The sequence below is a fragment of the Gymnoscopelus braueri genome, assembly GCF_963280865.1.
Source record: "Gymnoscopelus braueri genome assembly, chromosome: 10".
Lineage (NCBI taxonomy): Eukaryota > Metazoa > Chordata > Actinopteri > Myctophiformes > Myctophidae > Gymnoscopelus > Gymnoscopelus braueri.
This window is the reverse complement of record NC_137611.1, coordinates 55,634,954-55,658,199: the sequence shown is the minus strand read 5'-3', so window position 1 is coordinate 55,658,199 and position 23,246 is coordinate 55,634,954. Positions and strand designations below refer to the sequence as shown.

At 44.0% G+C, this 23,246-nt stretch overlaps 2 protein-coding genes across 2 annotated transcripts in view; one reads left to right on the top strand and one right to left on the bottom strand.

Annotated features, from left to right (window-relative positions):
- Window positions 1-23,246, bottom strand: part of LOC308094152 (uncharacterized protein) — a 337,907-nt gene that overhangs the window by 253,262 nt on the left and 61,399 nt on the right. The gene's annotated exons all lie outside the window — the stretch shown is intronic.
- On the top strand, window positions 797-15,330 carry LOC308094530 (uncharacterized protein). Its single transcript, XM_080441256.1, has 4 exons — window positions 797-970; window positions 10,635-10,748; window positions 11,551-11,649; window positions 14,915-15,330. Exons 1-4 carry the CDS (start codon window positions 961-963, stop codon window positions 15,265-15,267), a joined length of 576 nt encoding a protein of 191 aa, XP_080297382.1. The 5' UTR covers window positions 797-960; the 3' UTR covers window positions 15,268-15,330.

Here is a 23,246-nt window from a genome sequence, read left to right as displayed (position 1 = left end):
GCTAGCTAGCCTAACTGTATACATGTACAAACTATAACAGCAAAACTGTTACGAAAGGACTAAAGTATACAGTAGCATCAAGATAAATGTATAGTATTATGGGACAATGCATACCCAGCCACAGTCTCTGCTAACTGACATGTAAGATGTTAAAACTTCACTGAGTTTAAATGACAGTATGCTGAATCCACAGCACAGCATCAACATAATGAATGAATGAATGAATGAATGAATGAATGAATGAATGAATACATAAATACATACATACATACATACATACATACATACATACATACATACATACATACATACATACATACATACATACATACATACATACATACATGTATGTATGTATGTATGTATGTATGTATGTACATACATACATAAATGTATACATGAATACATAAATACATGAATAGGCCTACATACATACACACACACACACGCACACACACACGCGCGCGCGCACACACACACACACACACACACACACACACACACACACACACACACACACACACACACACACACACACACACACACACATAAATAACACCAACAACAGAACAGCAAATCAACAGAGAAAAGTTGTATTTTAGACTGCCAACGTTCAGGTTCTGTGCTGTTGCGTTTTTACCACTAGATGGCGCAGCGGTAGCGCTGCTGTAAGCTCTATGTCTATGACGTGGTTCAGCTTCAACTAAACAGGTCTTATTGTGAAAGCGCAGACAGGAATTGTTGTGTGTTGTCATCGTGTGTAGTTTGATGCTTTGCTTTGACGTTTGTGTTGACAGGCTGCAGCCACAGACTGTTAAGACTTCTCAAGTTCTCATGGTGTTTTCACAGAGAAGAAACGGAGAAGACTAACTGCTAGCCTTCATCTCACGGAGTGTTTCATCAAAAGCTGCTGCTGCTCTTTAGGATTTTTAAAGGTCAACAACAGAGTTGTAAGCAGCGATGGAACTTGGTATGTGATGAAAGATTCTCTTTGCTTTATATTGTTAATTCTCTCCTTTTTACTTAGGCTACTGAAACACTCTGTCTGTCTGTCTGTCTCTCTCTCTCTCTCTCTCTCTCTCTCTCTCTCTCTCTCTCTCTCTCCCCTCTCTCTGTGTGTGTGTGTGTGTGTGTGTGTGTGTGTGTGTGAGTGTGTGTGTGTGTGTGTGTGTGTGTGTGTGTGTGTGTGTGTGTGTGTGTGTGTGTGTGTGTGTGTGTGTGTGTGTGTGTGTGTGTGTGTGTCTCTCTCTCTCTCTCTCTCTCTCTCTCTCTCTCTCTCTCTCTCTCTCTCTCTCTCTCTCTCTCTCTCTCTCTCTCTCTCTCTCTCAGTCTAGGAGTGAAGGTTTTAAGCACAGTGGAGGTGGTGGGAGAGCGCTTATGATTAGGGTTGAAATAGAGTGAAATGTTCTCTGTTTCTTAAACATATGCTCCTAATGTGGGCAGTGAAAGATTACAGTTTTTTAATACATTGAAAGAAGTGTTTGCCCAGTAGGCCCAAGGGGAGGTAATAGCTGTGGGGGACTGGAATCCGACCATTCAGTTTACAGTAGACAGGGTGGGGACAGAACCTCACCCACAGTCATCCTCCTCTCTGGCTAACATTGTGTCAGAGTTAGACCTAGTGGATGCATGGAGGATTAATAATCCTACAGCACCCCAGTATACATGGGTCAGGACGACTGACAATGTTAGTAGTGCAGCCAGATTAGACAGATTTTACATTTCTAAAGACTTTAGCACAAGACTCAAGGGCAGCTATATATTTCCTGTGGGTTTTAGTGACCACCATCTGGCGATAGTGGAGTTGTGTCTCTTGTCCACACAGAGAGACAGAAGTTTAATAATAAATTGCTCCTGGATAAGGTTTTTTGTGAAAAGTTTAAGCTCCTTTGGGCTCAGTGGCAGGCAGAGAAGCAGCAGTTTGAGTCTGTGAGTCAGTGGTGGGACATAGGGAAGGCACAGATAAGAGTGTTTTACCAGCAATACACCTTTCTCAACAAGCAACATAAATCAGACAGTTAACAGACAAGAACAGGAAATTGCTAGGTTGGAGAATGTATCTGCTGCAAACCAGAACAGAGACAGTGCAGGTTTACAGGAGAAGAGACAGGAACATTGTTCCTTTTTACAGGAAAGAGCTAAAGGTGCGCTTTTGAGATTCGGTTTCATGAGCCTTAGGGACATGGATGCCTCCACTTCCTTTTTTTTCAACCTGGAGAAGACGGTAGTGAGGAGACAGCAGATGGTGTGTCTCCGGCTCCCTGATGGTAGTGTTACAACCAACCCAGCCTAGATGAAGGTGCACGCAGTGGACTTTTACTCCAAGCTGTATACAGCGGAGACTTGTGACCAGGCGTGCGTAGCCGATTTACTGCAGGGGCTACCGCAGTTGACACCAGTGGAAAGTATCGAGTTGGATTCTACCCTGTGCATGGAAGAACTCACAAAGGCTGTGACGGGAATTGTGTCAGGTCGGGCCCCTGGGATCGACGACCTCCCAGCGGATTTTTATAAACAGTTCTGGAATGTTATAGGGGCAGACTTGCTACAGGAGTGCTTCCAGAGAGGCACCCTACCCCTCACATGCACAAGAGCTGCACTGTCTCTGCTACCAAAGAAAGGGGATTTAATACTTCTCAAAAACTGGAGGCCTGTTGCGCTTCTCTGCACTGACTACAAAATACTTTTAAACGTTTTATCTAATAGGCTGAATTACTATATGGAATTACTTATTCACAAGGACCAGTCATATTGTGTGCCAGATCGTTCTATTATGGACAATGTGTCTCTAATGAGAGACGTGATGGACATATGTAAGTTATATGGGGTGGACATTGGGATTCTAACCCTAGACCAAGAAAAAGCCTTCGACAGAATGGACCATTCGTATCTGTTTTCTACCCTACAAGCTTTTGGTATTGGGGAGGGGTTTCTGTCCTGGATCAGGCTACTATACAGAGGGGCTTCATGTTTGGTGAAGGTGGGGGGTGGTCTGAGCCGCCCCGTACCGGTACATAGGGGGATAAGACAGGGGTGTCCCATTTCAGGACAATTGTACAGTTTGGCCATAGAGCCATTACTATGCAGGTTGAGGGAGCAACTAATAGGGCTCTCCCTACCGGGGCTGCCACAAAGTCCAAGGAGAGTCGTGTCAGCTTACGCAGATGACATCAATATTTTTATCGAGGGGCAAGGGGGCGTCCAGAGTTTAGCTGCTAGCCTGGAGGTATACAGAAGGCATCCTCTGCTAAAGTTAACTGGGAAAAGAGTGGAACAGGTTAGAACCAGGGACTTGGGGGGGAGGGGCAGCACCAAGTCTACCAGGGGGTTTAAGGTGGGAGAGGGAAGGTTTTAAATGTTTAGGGGTGTTTCAAGGGACACAGGCGTTTCAGAAGAGGAACTGGGAGGGGTTACTGGAGAAGGTGTGTGCCAGAATGTCCAAATGGAAATGGTTGCTACCCCAGCTATCATATAGGGGTAGAGTCCTGGTTGCCAATAACTTAATCGCCTCGATGCTTTGGCATAGACTGATTATTCTGCCTCCCCCACCAGGCCTGATTGAGGATATACAGAGGACGCTCAATTTCTTCTAAATTTTTATCCCACAATTTTGTAACCCTATTTTTTACACCCAGTGCCAATCTCTATGTAATCCTGGGCACTACACTCCCTCTGCCAACCTAAGGAGGCCAGGGCCGAGCTCATGCCTCCTTCAATGCATGAGAGCCAACTGACCTTCTTATCACCTGACAGGGGAGAGTTTCCCTGGTTGGACGTAGCATGTGGAAGGAACACGTTATTCCAACCAGTTCCTTTCCCCTCCATCATCCATCCCGGTTGGCCAGGGGGAGGCAGTATAGTGACCAGGATTACTGCATGTTTTAGTGAGGGTACCTACCCTAGGGGACATGGGGAGAACATGCAAACTCCGCACAGAAAGACCCTTTCGCCAACCCCACCTAGGGTATGGGCACTGATGACGCGGAGGAGAGAACATGCCCCCAGCGTCCCCTGCGGGAATCGAACCCAGGACCTTCTACCTGTGGTACCACACACTGGGAGCGCCATGAAGAAAGGCTGCTTCCGTACACGCTCCGGAGCGTCGCAACGTTTTTTTCGTCCTTTTAGTATTTTTTAGCCTTCTCTTTTTTCCCTACACCGTCGGGTGTCTAAGGAGTTATGACAGACAAGCACTTATGGACATCAGCACAGCGATTACACACAGAATTCCGGACTTTTTTGCCGAAAACCTTCCACTCGGCTGGGTGGGGGGAGGGCTTCCCTTTGTTCCAGCTGGAACAAACCCGAGGCGGCGAAGAAGACGACCGGGACGACGAGGGACAAGAGCGGGTCTCCTCGTAAGAACAACAAAACGTGGATATAAACCTGCACTGCCTTCAATCCTGCTAGCGAACGTTAGATCTCTGTGTGAATCAAGAACAGTGACCACTATGGACGACTTACTGGCGCGCGTTAAATACAACACCGAGACGAGGAGCACGTCTATTGTTGTGCTAACAGAGACGTGGCTAACGGAGTTAGCATCTGATTCTTCCATCACTCCCCCTGGTTTCACCGTGTATAGGAAAGACAGAGACCCTGTACTAAGCGGTAAGCAACGTGGGGGGGGAGTTTGTGCCTTGATCAACAACAACTGGTGCAAAGATGTTAAAATCCTAGATAGTCACTGCTCTCCAGACCTTGAACTTTTAATCATAGCCTGCCGTCCTTTCTACCTACCACGCGACTTTAGCATTGTGATTGTAGCCGTTGTTTACATTCATCCTGGAGCTAATAAGGACACAGCTATGAGGGAATTACACCAGGCGATCAGTGCACAAGAAAATCGCCACCCGGACTGTGCAGTCATCTGCCTAGGCGACTTCAACCGGACAGACTTAAAAAAGGTCTTTCCCAAATTCCACCAGCATGTCACCTGCAGTACCCGTGGTGACAATATTCTTGACCACTGCTACACGCCCTTCAAGGATGGATACAAAGCTCTCCGCCGCCCACCGCTAGGAAGCTCTGACCACTACGCCATCCAGCTGCTACCTGCCTACAAACAGAGGCTAAAAAGGGAGCCGGTCGTTGAGAAGGAAATCCGAATCTGGTCTGAGGACACAGACGCTATGCTACAATCCTGCCAGACTGACTGGGGGATGTTTAAGAACGCCGCTGGGAATAACATCAACGAACTCTCAGACTCAGTCACTGGCTTTATCAGTAAGTGCATAGGTGACATAGTCCCAAAAAAGACAGTTCGGATCTATCCCAATCAGAAACCATGGATGGACAGCGGAGTACGTGCACATCTGCATGAACGGGATGCTGGTTTCAAATCTGGCGACGTGGAAACGCGCAACACGACGCGCGCGGCCCTAAACAGCGCCATCAGGAAGGCGAAAAAGGCCTACACAAAAAAGATGCAAGACAAACTCAGCAATGGCGACATCAGGAGCACATGGCAGGCGGTACACACCTTGACAGACTGCAAAACAAGAACCAGAAGCAAGGTGAACCCGCCTGCCTCCCTCCCCAACGAACTGAACACTTTCTACGGCCGGTTTGAGATCAGCCCCAACCGCGGCAGCCAAGCGGGGCCATCAGCAGCACCAGCAGAGGAGAACCCTCTAACCATCTCGGAGAGAGAAGTGCGTACAGCCTTCGCACGGGTCAACATCCACAAGGCAGCCGGACCTGATGGGATTCCAGGCCGGGTCCTTAAGGCATGTGCAGACCAGCTGGCGGGTGTCTTCGCTGACATCTTTAACCTCTCCCTCTCCCAGGCTGTGGTCCCTGCAGGGTTCAAAATGTCAACCATTGTGCCCATTCCCAAAAAGGCCAAAGTGACATGCCTGAACGACTGGAGACCTGTCGCTCTCACCCCGATCGTCAGCAAGTGCTTCGAGAAACTGGTGAGGGAATACATCAGCTCCACGCTACCTGCCTCGCTGGATCCGTGGCAGTATGCATACCGCAAAAACAGATCCACCGACGACGCTATTGCCATGGCTCTCCACACCGTCCTCTCGCACATGGACAACAAGCTGCTGAAGGACAAATATGTACGTATGCTGTTCGACGACTACAGCTCAGCATTCAACACCATTGTCCCAGCAATACTTGACAAAAAGCTCAGAGACCTAGGGCTACACCCAAGCATGTGCGACTGGATACAGGACTTCTTGTCCAACCGACATCAGGTGGTGAGAATGGGCAGCATCACATCCGACCCCCTGACCCTCAACACCGGAGCACCCCAGGGATGCGTGCTGAGCCCTCTCCGCTACTCCCTGTACAGGTATGACTGCATAGCCACACATGTCTCCAACACCATCATAAAGTACGCGGACGACACGACAGTGATAGGCCGAATCGTCAACAACGACGAGTCTGACTATAGAAAGGAGATCAACTCACTGGCACTCTGGTGCCGGGAGAACAACCTCTCTCTTAACGTCGACAAAACCAAAGAACTGATCGTGGACTTCAGGAGGCCGCGGAGAGACCATGCGCCCATCCTCATCGACGGTGCTGCAGTGGAAAGGGTCAGCGAGTTCAAGTTCCTCGGAGTACACATCGAGGAGGACCTCAAATGGGAGACACACACGTGAGGAAAAAGGCTCAGCAGCGACTGTACTGGCTCCGCCGCCTGAAGAAGCTCGGAGTAGGACATCGCATCCTCAGGCTGTATTACAACAGTTCTGTTGAAGGCATCCTAACAGGCTGTGTCACGGCCTGGTACGGGAACTGCACTGCCCGAGAAAAGATCAGCCTACAGCGAGTAGTGCGATCGGCAGAGCGGATAATGGGAATCGAGCTCCCAGCGCTCCAGGAACTGTACAAAAAGCGGTGCGTGGTCAAAGCCAAGCGCATCATCAAGGACAAGCACCACCCAAGTCACAGACTGTTCAAACCCCTACAACGACCGCGACCGGGCAAGGGGCTCTACCGCAGTATCAAGAGTTCCACCACCAGGTACTGGTGCAGTTTTAATCCGGCTGCTGTCAGAATGCTGAATGGGGCATAAGCCTGAATGAGGCATAGGCCTTGTTCAGCAGCCTGACAACAGGCGGTGCAGACTTTCTGGCTCTTCCTGAACACACCTGTGGATTATACCAGGGACAATGACTTGGACTTAGCTCCCCCTCGGACACACCTGTGGACTACACCAGGTACAAATGACTTTTTTGTTGCACTCCCTCATGGAGTTACTTGCGGATTATACTAGGGTCAGTCCACCCTAGGTGGACACGCACTGACCTTTTGCACCTTAATCCCATGTATAACGCACTGACTTTTTTTTTCTTTTTATTGTGCTCTTTTCCTCTAAGCACCTTAACGTCCATATGTATATCATGCACAGTATAAGTATAACATGCACAGTATACATACATTGCTGCTATGCTCAGGCACCTTAGTTTTTTTAATTTTTTTTTATTATCTCAGGTACTGTAAATATGTAGATAACTTGTCTGGCCTTCTGTTGCTCTCTTGTTTTGATCTCCTTCCCACTTGCCCCCCACCCCCTCTTCTTCTCCCCCCCCCCCCTCTTCTTTCTATGGAAACTAACGTTGCGATGGGAACGATGTACAAAAACGAATTTCACCCACTTTTTTACCTTGTAAACCTGTGATGTGACAATAAAACTGATTCTGATTCTGATTCTGTGAGGCGACAGCGCTACCGACTGCGTCACCGTGCCCCTCACCCGCTGGTAAATTTATTTTGGTCAGGCCAACACTGGATCAAAGCTGCAGCCTTATACCTGCCAGTGCGTGAGGGAGGGCAGGGCCTGATAGACATCCCATCGAGGGTCATAGCTTTCAGGCTGCAGACGGCGCAAAGACTATTGTACCACTATGGCGTAAGCTGGGCAGATACTGCTAAGCTACTGCTGAGGAGAGGAGGACAGTTGGGTTACGACAAGCACCTCTTCCTGCTGAAATCAGAGGAGACAGACTTTACAGGACTCGCACCTTTCTATCACTCAGTGGTGAAAGCCTGGCAGGTGCTAAAGACCAACCGGGTACCTGGTGCAACACCAGGGATGTGGCTATTTGAAGAACCCCTCTTCCATAACGACTTTATTACATCAACAGTGCTGTCCCATGCCAGTATACGTACAGTAACAGTCTGCGGGAAGCAGGCTGTGTGAAGTTAGGCCATCTCCTCAAGGCTACCAGAATATCGGTGGAGGAGCTGGGGGCTACAGATGATGGTCGAGGAGGTCCGTGGATCTCTTCCAGGTCCGTATAGGGCCTTTATTGATCAACAAACTGTTTGCAACCAGTGGGATGAGGAGGGAGAGTACACTTTCCCTGTACTGACTGTCTCTGCTGCTGTGGAGGACTGGCAGGAGGATGGGATTATCCTGTCTTTCGTAACTCCAGAGCTGGGGGACTTTGAGGACACAAGCAAGAAGGCAGCGTATCTCACTTGCGTGAAGGTGGCCCACCGGCTTTCTCTGAGGGGAATGAAGGTGTCGAGGTGGGACGGGTTTTTTGGTCCAGGCTCTACTCCGAAAGGCAGCTGGCGGTCCCTGTACACACCACCCGTTGAAAAACGGGTAGGTGATCTCCAGTGGAGAATTGTACATGGGGGGATAGCCACGAACAGGTATCTGGCACACCTAGATTCTAGTAACGGGGTGGGGTGTCCATTTTGTAGACAGGAGGAGACTGTGTATCACTTGTTTGTTGAGTGTCCCAGACTAGGCAGGGTGTTAGACTTTGCAGAGAGGATAACTAGGCAACTAGGGGAGATTTTTTCTCTTGAAAGTTCTATTTTTGGTCCAAAATACAGCAGCAGGAGAAGACCTGTTGTAACACTCACTGGTTAATTTTGTGTATGGGACTGTTAAGTTGGCCATCTGGAAGACCAGGAGGAACCAGGTTCAGGGGCTGGGATCAGTTGATGTTGATGGCAAAGGGGATAATGGCAGCTCCCATCAAAATAGAGTACTCCTACTACAGCCTGGTGGGGGATATTGGGGGGTTTGTGCAGGTGTGGTGTGTAGGCGAGGCACTATGTACAGTCGCTAGTGATGGCACCTTACAGCTTGCTTTCTAAAAAATTAAAAATATTTTTTTTAATTCTGTGGTTGGATAGAATCATTTGATCGTCATGAGTATTTTCTTGTACCGCAAAAAGTGGCTTTGGAAAGGTTTTAATAAAGTGGTCTTAAAATCAAAATCTCTCTCTCTCTCTCTCTCTCCCTCTCTCTCTCTCTCACCTCTCTCTCTCTCTCTCTCTCTCTCTCTCTCTCTCCTCTCTCTCTCTCTCTCTCTCTCTCTCTCTGATGCTGCTGTAAAATAGAAAAAAATAGCAGCATCACATCCCACAACATTAAGTTGCATCAATGAGCCCAAAAGAAGTGACTAGGACAGTGGTTCTCAACATTCTCAGGCCGCGACCTCCAAACATGATCATTTCAACTGGGGACCCCCACCCTAACAGGCACCTGGAATCGTCCGCAGATAAATATTGTGAAAATAGCCGTTCTACAAGCTCACGACGCCTCGCGTTGTGAGCTTGTGGATCAACTATTTTAAAAAGTTTTGCCTCTTTCTTATATTATTTGACCAGTTTTATAGTATAGTTTGTTGATTACTTGTGATGTAGTAATGGTCTTTTTTCTAATGATCTATTTTATTTTACTTTTATGTTTGTTTAAGTATTAAAAGGGTCTTAAAAGTCCTTCCATTGTCACTTAACTGTCATCTGGGGACCCCCCAAAAAATCATGTGAGCCTCCCCCCGGGGGTCCCGGCCAACAGGTTGAGAACCAGTGGACTAGGATCATACATATACCTGCCACAGTGCCACATCACCTTTGGCTCTTTTCCACTACCAACCATAACCCATAACATTCCAGCACCTCAAATCCGTGTCATTTTAGCTCATCGCGCGGCAATGAGAAAATCAGAAAAATTGTGAAAATGTGTGCAAATCTTTAAATATAATTTTTTTAAGTGAACATTTGTAAAATGTTTTGTTCTAGGGGACCCCCAGAAGCAAAGATTTTAGTTAAAAATGTTGTTTCCAAAAATATATGTATTCAAGGATTTGCACAAATGTTGCAAAAAAAAAAAGATCTACAAGCTCATAGTGGCACTCGGTGCCGCGCTATGAGCTTGTATATCTGCTATTTTTTAATAGCCCAAAGTATAAAATTGTTGTAGCTAACACATGAAATGACACAGATGCGTTCCCGGTCTTAATGGGTTACATTTCTCTTATAATCAGAACCATCCCCTGAAGGGGGAGGTATGTCTTTAGTTTAGCCCTATATAGGGTCTTCAGCCCTATATACATTTTGCCATTTGAAAATAGCCGATCTACAAGCTCACAATGCGTCGCATGAGAACTTGTAGATCTGCTATTTTCAAATGGCCGAATATATGTTATACATCTGAAAACTTGTGAAACAGGACATTCTGCATAATGAGTGCTTTTATTACTTTAAGTACATTTTGATACTAATACTTTTGTACTTTTACTCCAGTAAATTTTGAATTCTGGACTTTTACTTGTAACAGAGTATTTCTACATTGCAGTATTGATACTTTTACTGAAGTAAAACAATGTAGTACTTTTTCCAGTAGTAATGTTGTGTTTGTGTGTTTACAGAAAGGGCCAAGGTTTTCTGGTCAGGAGTGGAAGTTGACCAGGTGTTTGATGAAGTTGATGAATACCTGTTTCACCTGAGATTCAGCATCACACACAACATTGCTACAGATACAGGTAAAACACACACACACACGCACACACACACACACACACACACACACACACACACACACACACACACACACACACACACACACACACTTGTACTTTTATCCAAGTTAATGTTGCATACTGGACTTTTACTTGTAACAGAGTATTTCTTCATTATGGTATTACTAATTTTACTTAAGTAAAACGTGTGAGTACCTCTTCCACTGCTGAATGTCTCTTTATCAACTTTGGTTTCCAAACAAAGCCCCCCGTTTAACAGCCTTTGGGCTTTTATTTTGCTTTTAATATCAGACCAGCAACATTGGATGTGGTCATATTGGATGCATTTATCCAACAAGATAAAGTTTGCGACTTTTGACTGGAGTTTAGATTAGCACAGAGCGCACATCGCAGGCAGATCAAAAGGCAGCGCAGTGTGCACAGCTGAAACTTAACCCATTAAGACATGAGGCCGATTATACTAATGCCTTCTAAATCAGGGTTTCTCAAACTGTTTTATACCACAACCCCATATTATGAGGGATTTTTTTTGGCGTACTTGTACCACCCGCTCATATTGAACATAAGTTCTGAGTAAATTAAGTTACATATATGTATCTGCTAGTTTTGAGAACCACTGTTCTAAATCCTAAGATTTTTCTGGAAAATGATTTCAGATTATGCTGTATTGTTTCAAGTATACTGCATATAACTCAAATCTAAAATGGCACAGATGCTTTCCTGGTTTGAGTGGGTTAATGAACTGCCCATCTGTATGGATGTAATGGCATTGATGTTGGATGTAACCACAGCACTGTTTTAACAGAATATGTCCGTGCTCTGGATGTCATCACATTTCTGGATATTGAAGGGAATGGGATGAACCCAAAGAACCACACCATTTGCCCTGTGGTCATCACTTCAGGTATGGTCCACACACACACACACACACACACACACACACACACACACACACACACACACACACACACACACACACACACACACACACACACACACACACACACACACACACACACACACACACTTAATTAATGAGTGCAACCCCGCGGTATGCATCACATACCTGTGGTAGGGCATAGCAGTGGCGGCCATTTTGTGGTGTCACAGCTAGAAAACCCATACATTTCTTTCCCATATCCACAAGTTTCCTAGGCTGTGTGGGCATCACACAGATTTCATTGGATTTCATTGGATCAAATCGACAGGAAGTGATGCCCACACAGCCTAGGAAACTTGTGGATAGATTTCCAAAAATATCTATATAAATTAGTTTAAGCCTGGAACCAAGCCATCCAGGCTCCCGGTGAATCAAATTCTGTGTCAAAACATATTTGAATATTTAATTACATTATCCTACATATAATTTAAGGAATGCCATCAATCAATCAGTCAGTCATCAAGTCATCAGTCTTGCTTGGTTCTCCTCAGTGGCTTAAGCAATTGCTCTACACTTACACGTGGCCATTGATCATTAGCATATGCACACCGTGAGGAAGCCCCTTTTTCTCTTCGCTACAATTTAACATGTTTATTTGCTGTAAACAACGGACATTCTGAGCTCGGCCGATGGGACTGTCGTCATGGTTACAGCCCCCCAGCCTATGAGAGCGCATGTGCTCAGTTTACTGCTGCTGGCCACGGAGCAGGGACTTACACTCCTGTTCACCTAAGTACACCACAACAACGCATGGACAGGGCCACATCATTTTCACAACTACTCCAAAACACATCCCAATGTTTAATCCAGTGGTGAGAGGGACGGGTCCGGACGTGTGTGTGTCCGCTACGGGTTGCGCACGCGATGGCCGTGTGTGTGTGTGTTCGCGACGCGTGTGTGTGTTGGAACTGTTTATGAGCAGGTGTCACTTTCCATCCCTGATATACTGTCTGTGCACAGTGCATAACCCCCACTGCACATACTTTGGGTGCTCATATTCCCGGACGGGTATGGTCTAGTATGCAATATTTAATAAATACCCTTTTTTTGCGGTTTTCAAATATATTTTGACAGAGAATCAAATGTGTTATGGTCATGATTCATCAGGACCCTGGATGGCTTGGTTCCAGGCTTAAAATGATGTTTATAAATATTTTCGGAAATCTCTATGGGGAAAATTAATGGGTTTTCTATCTGTGGCACCACAAAATGACCACCACTGCAATGCCCTATTCAAGACAAAAATAGCAGGACTCACTATCTCTGGTTTACTTCCCGTATCTGAGCGAAGTAGGCGTACGCCTCTTTAGGAGACTGGAAGCAGGTTGGAGTCTATTCATTCCAATGGAAGAGGGAACGTGAACATTCACTTTACAGCGTGGTAACAGTTTTTTCAGTACAAATCATGTGAAACTCACAACAAGAGAGGTGAAACCGCTTTAAAGGAATACTGCCGCCCTGTCCCGAGCCCTAAACACTCAGGCCGTTTGAAGCTTGGAGTTGTATTTTGGCTCATTGGCTAGCATTTAAAAAACACTTCTTTACACCCTCTGTTCCCTCTGTTTTACATTCAACCTTCATCTACAACTCATGTCACATCAAAGTCCTTATCATGGATCTTCAACAGGGGGTCCAGGACCCCTAGGGGGTCCCCAGAGTTACTACAGATACTACAGCCAAATCTTTGTGTGATAGGATCTTTTTTTCTTCTTTTTGTTTTTACATTAACCACTTGAACCCTAGCATCCCTATTCTGAGGAACATTAGCCAATAATTGTAGATCTACAATGTGAGCTTGTTGATCAGCTATTTTTGGCAAGAGGTTTGGTGTAGAGGGAAAAAAGGGCAAACCAAGTACAGAGCCAAAGGTCAAGTTTACTAATTATTGAGGGTTTACGCGTTAAATGTCTGAAAATAAACAACATCACACTGATGATAATCAATGAAGCTATCTATGAAAAAGTTTAATCAGCAACACAATTGTATACAATGTAGTGGTGGTCCCTGCTTCATCTTTCTCTCAGTCAAGAAAAGCCTGAAAAGACCCCTACCTTATTTTATTCCTTCATTCCAGACCAGTGTGTGGAGCCTGCATGTGAAGATGAGTTCTGCACAACCAACCAGGACCGTTTCTGTTAAACAGGAACCAGATGATGACCTGGACTTCATTACGTTTCATGATCTCTATCTTTTTGTTCCTTTTCTGTTGTAGGGTTATCGTCTTATCAACATTTCAGTTATCTATCATATTGTCGCTGTTGGGCAGAAATCGTAAATGTGTTAAACAGTTACTTATCAAGAAGTGGGGAAAAATGTATCCAATGTAGTTATTATTTACTCACAAAGTCTTCTTAATATTTTGTATTGGTTCAATATTTATAAAACCCACAGACACACTTAACCACTTCTGTTTTGAAAAAAAAGTTAGCCGATCTACAATCTCATCAAATGATTTACATATTTATCAGCTTAATTGTCAAGTAAAAAAGTGTGTGAACCTTGTCTTCGTGCATAGTCTCCATCGTATCGTTATTTACAAAAAAAAGAAAGGGAAGAAGAAGAAGAGAGGGGGGGGGGCAAGGGGGAAGCATACTACCGGATATCTATCCGGTGCAGTAAGTACCTGAGGTAAGACACATGGGGCCCTATTTTGCGCGTCTTAAGTGCCAGGTCTTATGACTTAACTTAAGACCACTCAACAGCATTTGCCACGCCTCCAGGTCTTAAGTTAAGTCATAAGACCTGGTACTTACGATGCGCAAGATAGGGCCCAAGGTGCAGAGACAGAGACACATGCACATACGTGCATGTGCGCACACACACACACACACACACACACACACACACACACACACACACACACACACACACACACACACACACAGAGAGTCATCTGTATATCAGAAAATGTTTTCCTAGGCTTTGTGGTTTCCTAGATCCATGTGGTTTCAGAGCAAAGTCTTCTGTTTATTGTAAAAGCCAAGCTATTATAGTGAGAAAAAAAAACTAAACAACACCACTCATCACTAAAAACACCACTCATCTGTAGACTTCTTCTCAGGTCTTAATGCGTTAAGTGTTAATATCCAATGGTAAGATTCAGAGAAACTGCAGCTAAGGAGTCTGGTAGTATAGTAATAGAGTGTAGTATAATAACAGAGGAAACACTATATGAGAAAATTTAAAGTTCAAACATGTATTTTTTTTCCTCATTGTATCTTCTTCCTAGACTTCCTGTACCTCCAGGTATGTAAAGAGGAGGTTTACCCTGAACAGCAGGAGAGGAGCCCCAGTCTGGTCCAGGATGAACCAGAGTCTCCACAGATTAAAGAGGAACAGGAGGAGCTACGTTTAAGACCAGAGGAGGCTGATGGGTCAACATTGACATTACTACCAGTGAAACATGAATATGATGATGATGAAAACAGAGAGACAGAGCCTGTAGCCAGCACATCAACTGAACACATGAAAACAAAAACTTATGTAGAGGACTGTGGAACATCAAAAAAAGCTAGTGATGACCAGCTCATTCACACTGTTCTGAATATGACACTGAAGACAGTGATGAGTGGGAGTCATTGAGCAAAACACTATCCAAAGACCTGAAATCATCAACAAATAAAATAAATAAAAGTTTTACTTTTACAGTTTGTGGCAAAGGGTTTAGTAATCTAAAAACACACATGATGACTCATACAGGGGAAAAGCCCTTTGCTTGTACAGTTTGTGGAAACGGTTGTGTTCATAGGGGTGAGTTAAAACAACACATGAGGGCTCATACAGGGCAAAGGCCCTTTACTTGTGCAGATTGTGACAACAGCTTTAGTCAAATGGGTTCTCTAAAAACACACATGCGGACGCATACAGGGGAAAAACCCTTTACGTGTACAGTGTGTGGCAAAGGCTGTAGTCAATCAAGTGATCTAAAAACCCACATGAGAACTCATACAGGGGAAAAACCCTTTACTTGTACAGTTTGTGGAAAAGGCTTTGGTCACATCAGTCATCTAAAAGAACACATGAGGATTCACACAGGGGAAAGGCCCTTTATTTGTACAGTTTGTGGCAAAGGCTGCCGTCGAAGGGTTGCTCTAAAAAGACACATGAGGACCCATACGGGGGAAAAACCCTTTTCTTGTAATGTTTGTGACAAAGGCTGTGGTCAAATGAGTGATCTAGAAACACATATGAGAGGTCACACGCGGGAAAAAACATTTTTTTGTGCATTGTGTGATAAAGGCTTCAGTGAAATGCGTAACCTAAAAACACACATGAGGACCTATACACTAGAAAAGCCCGTTGCTTGTAAGGTTTGTCGCAAGGGCTTTGGTCGAAACTTTGACCTGAAAAGACATATGAGGACTCACACAGGGGAAAAGCCCTTTACTTGTACAGTGTGTGACAAAGGCTTTGGTCAAAAGGGTCATTTAAAAGAACACATGAGGACTCATGCAGGGGAAATGCAATTTACCAAAACTAAAGGTGAAGAAGTAGTAGTAGTTGTAGTAGGGTAGTTCCAATTGAGAATGTTGGGTCAAATTGGTCATTATTACTGTGACTTAGTAAGTGTTTTGTTGTAATTCCATTCCTTATGAATAGTCAACTGTGTCATATCACAGGTTTACATGTGTAAAAAAAGGAATAGAATTGTGCTCTATGGTATACTAGAACTTCAGGCCACTTTACATCTAGCCCTATATTGCGTTGATCAGAGCTTTTGTCATCGAGTTATGGCTATTTCAAGGGTTAAACAAAGTTTTTTACACTGCTGCAGTGCCCCATATGAGAGCAATTAACTTTTTTTGATGTGGCTTTTCTCATGCTAGATCCATGAACAGTGTTTGTGCCAAGTTTGGTGTTGGTTGGAGCATCGGTGTGCCTGTGGCACCTTGGGGCAACATGTAGCCGCTGGTGTTACAATTCTCATGGCAGATCCTTGAACAGTTTTTGTGCCAAGTTTGCTGTCGATTGCACCAACTGTGGAAGGCCCCGTCTGGTTTAACTGTCATGGCAGAACCCTGAACAGGGTTTATGCCCAGTTTGGTGCAGATCGAACAACGGTGCGCCTCCTAAGTCTGGATGTTATGTGTGTGACATCAACCCATTAATGCACTGTATAGGATTACAGTGCATTAATGTACAGTGAATGAGCATAAGGTTATGCATTGATATAGATCAATTCATGCCTGTTATTAGATTCTAATAAACATTGTGGTTGTTATGCCTACCTTTTGGTTGACAGCAAAACGAGGGAGAGAGAAATTTGAAGTAGAGAGAGGTGAGAAAGTGAGTCAAGATCATATGCAGTGTTTTTGTATTCCTTGAACCTGGCATCCATATTTTGGGCATTGGGATTCCCCCTACAAGGTCTGGATCTACTTGTAGATCCACTATTTTCACTATTTTGAAATTGGGCTTCAGTTGTAACTTATGTTTGCCAACCCCTATTTATGTATTATTTTTTTTCTCCCTTCTCTTGAAATGACGCCTCTGAGCAACGGCAGAGGGAACATTCACCACTGCCTGTCCAATTGCTCCTGCTGTTAGTGGTAATAATGCCCTAAATGAGTAGTTCTCAAACTGTTCCCTGCGACGGACCCTCAAAATATGTATTTGGCCGTGGACACCCTCATCTGAAAATGTTTTGTGCCAGGGACGACCCCCAGAAGAGAGGATTTGCGTTAAAAAATTATCTAAATTATTTAAAAAACACTTTCAAGATGTTTCTTTTTCCCCCAAAAAAATAGCACATGTACAAGCTCACAGCACGTCACTTTGTGCCGCGCTGTGAGCTTGTATATCTGCTATTTTTTATCAACTGCAAACAACTGTTCTAAACCACTGTTCTAAATTCTAAGAGTTTTCTGAAAATGTAGCAGGATGGTTTGATTCATGCACTTTCTTTCCTATTCTGGTTATTTATATTTCATGAATAAAAATCTGAGGTCCAGACTGTGTGATTAGTGACTGATTTTGTAGTTTGCTAGGTGAATCAGGGTTAATTTTGACAGCAAATTTGTTCATAGTATTTTAAATAAATATATAAAAATAAATCTACAGTTTATTTATTTGACTAATATGTTACAGGTTTCGTTAAACTGTAATGCATTGTTTTGAATAGTTCTCAACCATAAAAGTACATAATTTTGCTTCAATTGAGGACAGTGAAACTTTGCACTCATCCAACGTGTCAATCAATAACTCAAATTACTTAAGTAAAAAAATTCGTCAAAATGTACTTATGGACTCGTTGAATCAAATACTAATACACAAAAGTAATGAATGGAGCAAGTCATGGAGAAGTTCTACTTAACTTTATTCAAGTCACAAGATACCTTTACTAACAAACAGACTTTTATTAAAATTAGCCAACATCTTTTTCTACATTTGCCAGGTCCAGTATCAAGTCATACAAACTGAGTGACATCACTCTGGGCAGTTTCTCACACTTTCCTAGCCTCGCGTGGCCAGACAATAATCACACGACACACTGCAGTTTAAAGTGCATGCAATTTTGCAAAGGCAGATTCGTCTGGAACCAGGCTAACACTTTCCACCACTCATCACTCATTCTATATGCAGCCAAAACCGGTGGTGGAAAAAAGTACTAAATTGTTTACTGCAATATAGAAATACTCTGCTGCAAGTAAAAGTATGGAATTCAAAATGGACTTGAGTAAAAGTACAAAAGTATTGGCATCAAAATGTACTTAAAGTACTAAAAGTAAAAGTACTCATGTATAAAAATAAAAATAGCAGTGTGAGCTTGTAGATCGGCTATTTTCAAATGGCCGAAATGTATAGGGTTGAAGTGGTTAATGTATGTTTTGTAATACTAATCAATATCTACAAAGTAACTTGTAACTAAAGTTTTCAAATAAATGTAGCAGAGTAAAAGTAGAATATTTGGATTTGAGATGTAGTGGAGTAGTAAGTAAAAGTACTGAAAACTGGACATACTCTTGTAAAGTAAAAAATACCTCAACATTTTACTAAAATAAGTACAGTACTTGAGTAAATGTACTTACAGTATTTACTTTACACCACTGGTCACAACACTTTAGAAAACCTTTTTCACATGCTATAAGGAAACGGGAAACCCTCTTTTCACAGCGTTTTGCCCTGGTACCATACCGTGCGTGCTACGTCACACACAGTGCAGTGTGCGGCGCTCAGCCTGGTTCACATTTGGTATTATTGGCGAGCTAGCGACATGCTAGCAAAACCGGAGGACTACTGTCGACCAAACTGATAGTGTACATTGAATATTTTCAAAAGCAGCAAACAGCAGATTTACAAGCTCACAATGTGTCACGATGCAATATGTTGTGAGCTTGTAAATCTAATCTTTTATACAAAAATATATTTCTAAGTCTGTTAGTCCAATAAAAATGTAACTAATGAAAAGTATTAGCTAGAGCTTGAGCCTAATAATAAAGTACATTGGGTCCATTGGAACACAGGTCCCCCCCCCCCCCCCCCACCCCCACACACATTTTTTTGAAAAGTGACACTTTGGGACATACAAGTTTCCTGACCCGACAGCGACAATATGAATTACTAGGTTATGAAGGCAGATGGAAAGCAATTCAGAAACCACCCGATACTCCATTATGGTGAGTGTATGACTGAACATTCAAAGCCACTGACAAAAAGGTACTGACAAAAACACATTTCCTTAAGGAGGCTTATGCGAATGAACAGAAAACTACGTAGCCTATATCATGTTGAGATTTGTGTTTCTCCCCTCTATGAATCATATTTTTTTGCCATCTCACGCTGCAATCTCTCACTACTGTTTTGGGTACCCTACTTAACACAAGATAGCAGCCATGTTGGAAAAAAAATGGGCTTCTTCACAGGTCTTCCCAATTACACAAATTAAGGACAATAGGGTGCATCCTTATTGAAATGTGAAAAATTACGGCTCTCTGTAGTGAGTTTGGGAGTTTGAAACAAATGAAAAAGGATTTAATTTCAGTGATATCCTTATGTAAAGAGAGGGGTCTGGTTCACAGCGTAAAATGGGCTTCAGCATTGGCGTTTGTGTTAGAACCTCTTTCCAAGGATGATTTGCCCCCACCATCATCCTTCACTGAGAACGATGCTCTGGACCTGGATGCTCTGGGTCTGGTCAAGTCCTACTTTTACCTGAAAAAGTACAAACTGCCTACTTCCTGCGAGGTTGGCATTGAAGTCGCTGCCTCTGCCAGACTGCTCTATCAGAGACTTCTTCATGGCTCACATGTACACAGAGCTGCATATGATCAAAGAAGCCGTTCATAAATACCAGTCTCATCGAGGCCAATCTGGGAACCCATCGCCAACTGAAAATGAAAAACAGCGCCCTCTGCTGTTTGTTCTATGTCTGTTGGCTCTGGGCGGAAGAAAACGGAGCACCAGAGCGCAAGGAAACCGGTGTTTTCTGTATGCCTTCAGCGCATCACTTCCGGTTGGTGCGACTATGTTTTCATTCCCACTAACAATATTTCTACACGGAACACTAACACCACTTCTCCCAGAGAACATGGATCGTTTTGGTTATAAGCCCACTTGTTTCTATGATGAAAGAGTAAGTTAAAATGTGAATATCTTTCCGTGGTTTTGTCTGCTCCGCGGACGCTATTGTTAAATTAGTTTCGGTTTGTTTCGAGGGGGAAAGGATCGACGGACACGTGAATCCCGCCCACTACATTTGATTGGGTAAAGCGCGGCCTGCTTCCTGATCTGAAGGCACGCCCATGCGCACATGTTATGACGAACCTCCCCGACAGATTCCAACGCAGTGCAGAATCTGTTCTTGAGAGATTACATCGAGGCTGGTTTCTCCAAGAGCACTTATATCATCTCACAGATAGCACTAGCCGGGACCGTACCTATGTTCCCCAGGTTCTATGTTCCCCAGGTTCTATGTTCCCCACTTACCAAAAAAGGTTCTATGTTCCCTGGGTTCTAGTGATGTGCGGGTCGGGTTTTTTCATGACCCGCCCCGCCCCAACCCGCGACGGAACGCGACCCGCCTCAACCCGCCCCGCGAACCCATATATAAATCTATGGCTCAACCCGCCCCGCGACCCGCGGTGGGAATATATATATATATTATATAGCGCTCTTTTAAGTACCCAAAGTCCCTTTATATGTCTACAGTAGCACAACATTGTCATGGGCTGAATAAACAAGCATGTTGGTCAAAATAGTTTTTTTTTTTTTTTTTTTTTTTCGTGGAGAGCGGCTGACCCGCTCACCCTCAGCCCGCATAATTTTCTCTGAAATCCTGACTCGACCTACCCGCGCCGCGGGTTGACCCGCGGGTCCCGCGGGTTACGGGTCGACCCGCTCATCACTACTGGGTTCTATGTTCCCCTTTTACCTAAAAAAAGGTTCTATGTTCCCCGTTTACCCCAAAAAAGGTTCTATGTTCCCCATCAACAAAAAAAAGGTTCTATGTTCCCCGCTCACCCAAAAATGCAGGAAACATACATTTCTAATTTCCAATTATTAATAACATCTCTGAACACACACAACTGAACATAATGGGGAGAAATTACTATCAGAAACTTGCCCGCCCCTTTCCCCTGGCGGCCATCTTGGTGATATAGAGCACCTTGTAGCAACTCATAATGTAACTAGAAAAAGTGCTCCTCGGAGCACAGGTCTCCTCCGCCAGGTCAGGTAGGTTATTGTGGTCTCCTGGTGGCGCTATAATAGGCCAAAGTGAAAAGGGTGCCATTTCTTCTTAGGCCTTGCACGGCAATCGGACACTGCATTCATGGTTTGAAGCATTTTGTTCAAAAATGTGTTTTGCTAAATTAGACCTGCTGGTGGCACTATAACAGGCCAATGTTAAAAGGGTGGCATTTGCTCCTCAACATAGTGTGAATGTGCGTCCAAAGTTTGACCGCAATCGGATGCTGCGTTCATGATTTGTGGCATTTTGTTCAAAACAAGGCACTACTGCAAACTTTAGATGTCAATCTTAGCCAATCAGGATGGAATATGATAAATCAAACACATCCGTCTTGATCACATGACTGTAGAGATCATGTGTACCGATTTGCGTGACATTTCGAAAAAATCGGAAGGAGTAATATAAAAAAATGTGTTTTACATAAGTCGGCCTCCTGGTGGCGCTATAAAAGGCAGATGTGAAAAATGCAGGGCAAAGGTTTTTCCTTGACCTCTAGGGAGTGCGCTTACAAAGTTTTACACAGATCGGTGCAGTTATAGGTCAAAACACAAATCGGTCTGTTATAGCGCCACCATGAGGCTGATTTGAACATTTTCAAGTGGCATTTCTTCCTCGGCCTAGTGGGAATGTGCGTGTGAAATCTCACGGAAATCGCAAGCTGCGTTCATGATTTGAGGCATTTTGTTGAAAACGGAGCAATCCTGCAAACTTTGGAAGCCAACCTTAGCCAATCAGGATGAAATATGGAAAATTGGACAGATCCGTGTTGATCACATGACTATAGAGATACTGTGTACTGATTTGCGTGATGTTTGGATAAAATCTGTAGGAGTACTGTCAAGAAATGTGTTTTGCAAAAAGCGGCCTCCTGGTGGCGCTATAAAAGGCTAATTTGAAAAATTTGGGGCAGAGGTTCTGCTCTGGCATCCAGGGAGTGTGTGTGCACAGTTTCGCTGCGATCAAGCCAACGGTGCCGGAGATTAGCTGTACACAAAATGACAGAATGACGGACACACACACGGACACACGGACGGACACACACACACACGGACGGACGGACAGGGGGCAAAACATACTCTCTCGCCATGCCTTTCGGCCTGGCGGAGACAATAACGGCGTAATAACAGTTCATAATATAATAGACTAAATGTCATAAAAGCTCATAATGTAATAAAATCATGAGCGATAGCGCAATAACAGGTTTTTGCATAATATAATAACGTAATAATTTGTTACATTAAGATTTTTTTTTAATATAATTGTTTTTGGCTTTATCTGCCTTTTATTAGATAGTATACAGTAGTCTGAGAGGAAATGGGGAGAGAGAGATGGAAGTGACACGCAGCAAAGTCCGTCGGGATCGGGAGTCGAACCCGCGACACGCTGTGCCCGGACCGCCACGCCAGCCGTCCGGGCCATAACTGGTCAAATTGTTGAGAAAAGTGTTACATCTTATAATCAGTATCAGTATCATGGTCAGTGTCATGGTCAGCATCATGCTCAGTTTCATGGCAAGTGTCAGTATCATGTTAGTATCATGGTCAGTATCATGGTCAGTACCATGTCAGTATCATGTCAGTACCATGTCAATATCATGTCAGTATCATGGTAGTATCATGGTAGTATCATGGTCAGTATCATGGTCAGTATCATGTTAGTATCATGGTCAGTATCATGGTCAGTATCATGGTCAGTATCATGTCAATATCATGTCAGTATCATGGTAGTATCATGGTAGTATCATGGTCAGTATCATGGTCAGTATCATGGTCAGTATCATGTTAGTGAAGTATATCTTCCAGCCATAGTCATACATAAAAGTGAGCCAGAACTCAACTTATTGAATTAATACACATACATAGTTAAAATAAGA

Coding starts and splice junctions, on each gene's coding strand:
- LOC308094530 (XM_080441256.1), top strand. Junction 10,749..11,550: donor CAACATTGCTACAGATACAG/GTAAAACACACA, acceptor CTGTTTTAACAG/AATATGTCCGTGCTCTGGAT. Junction 11,650..14,914: donor CCCTGTGGTCATCACTTCAG/GTATGGTCCACA, acceptor TCTTCTTCCTAG/ACTTCCTGTACCTCCAGGTA.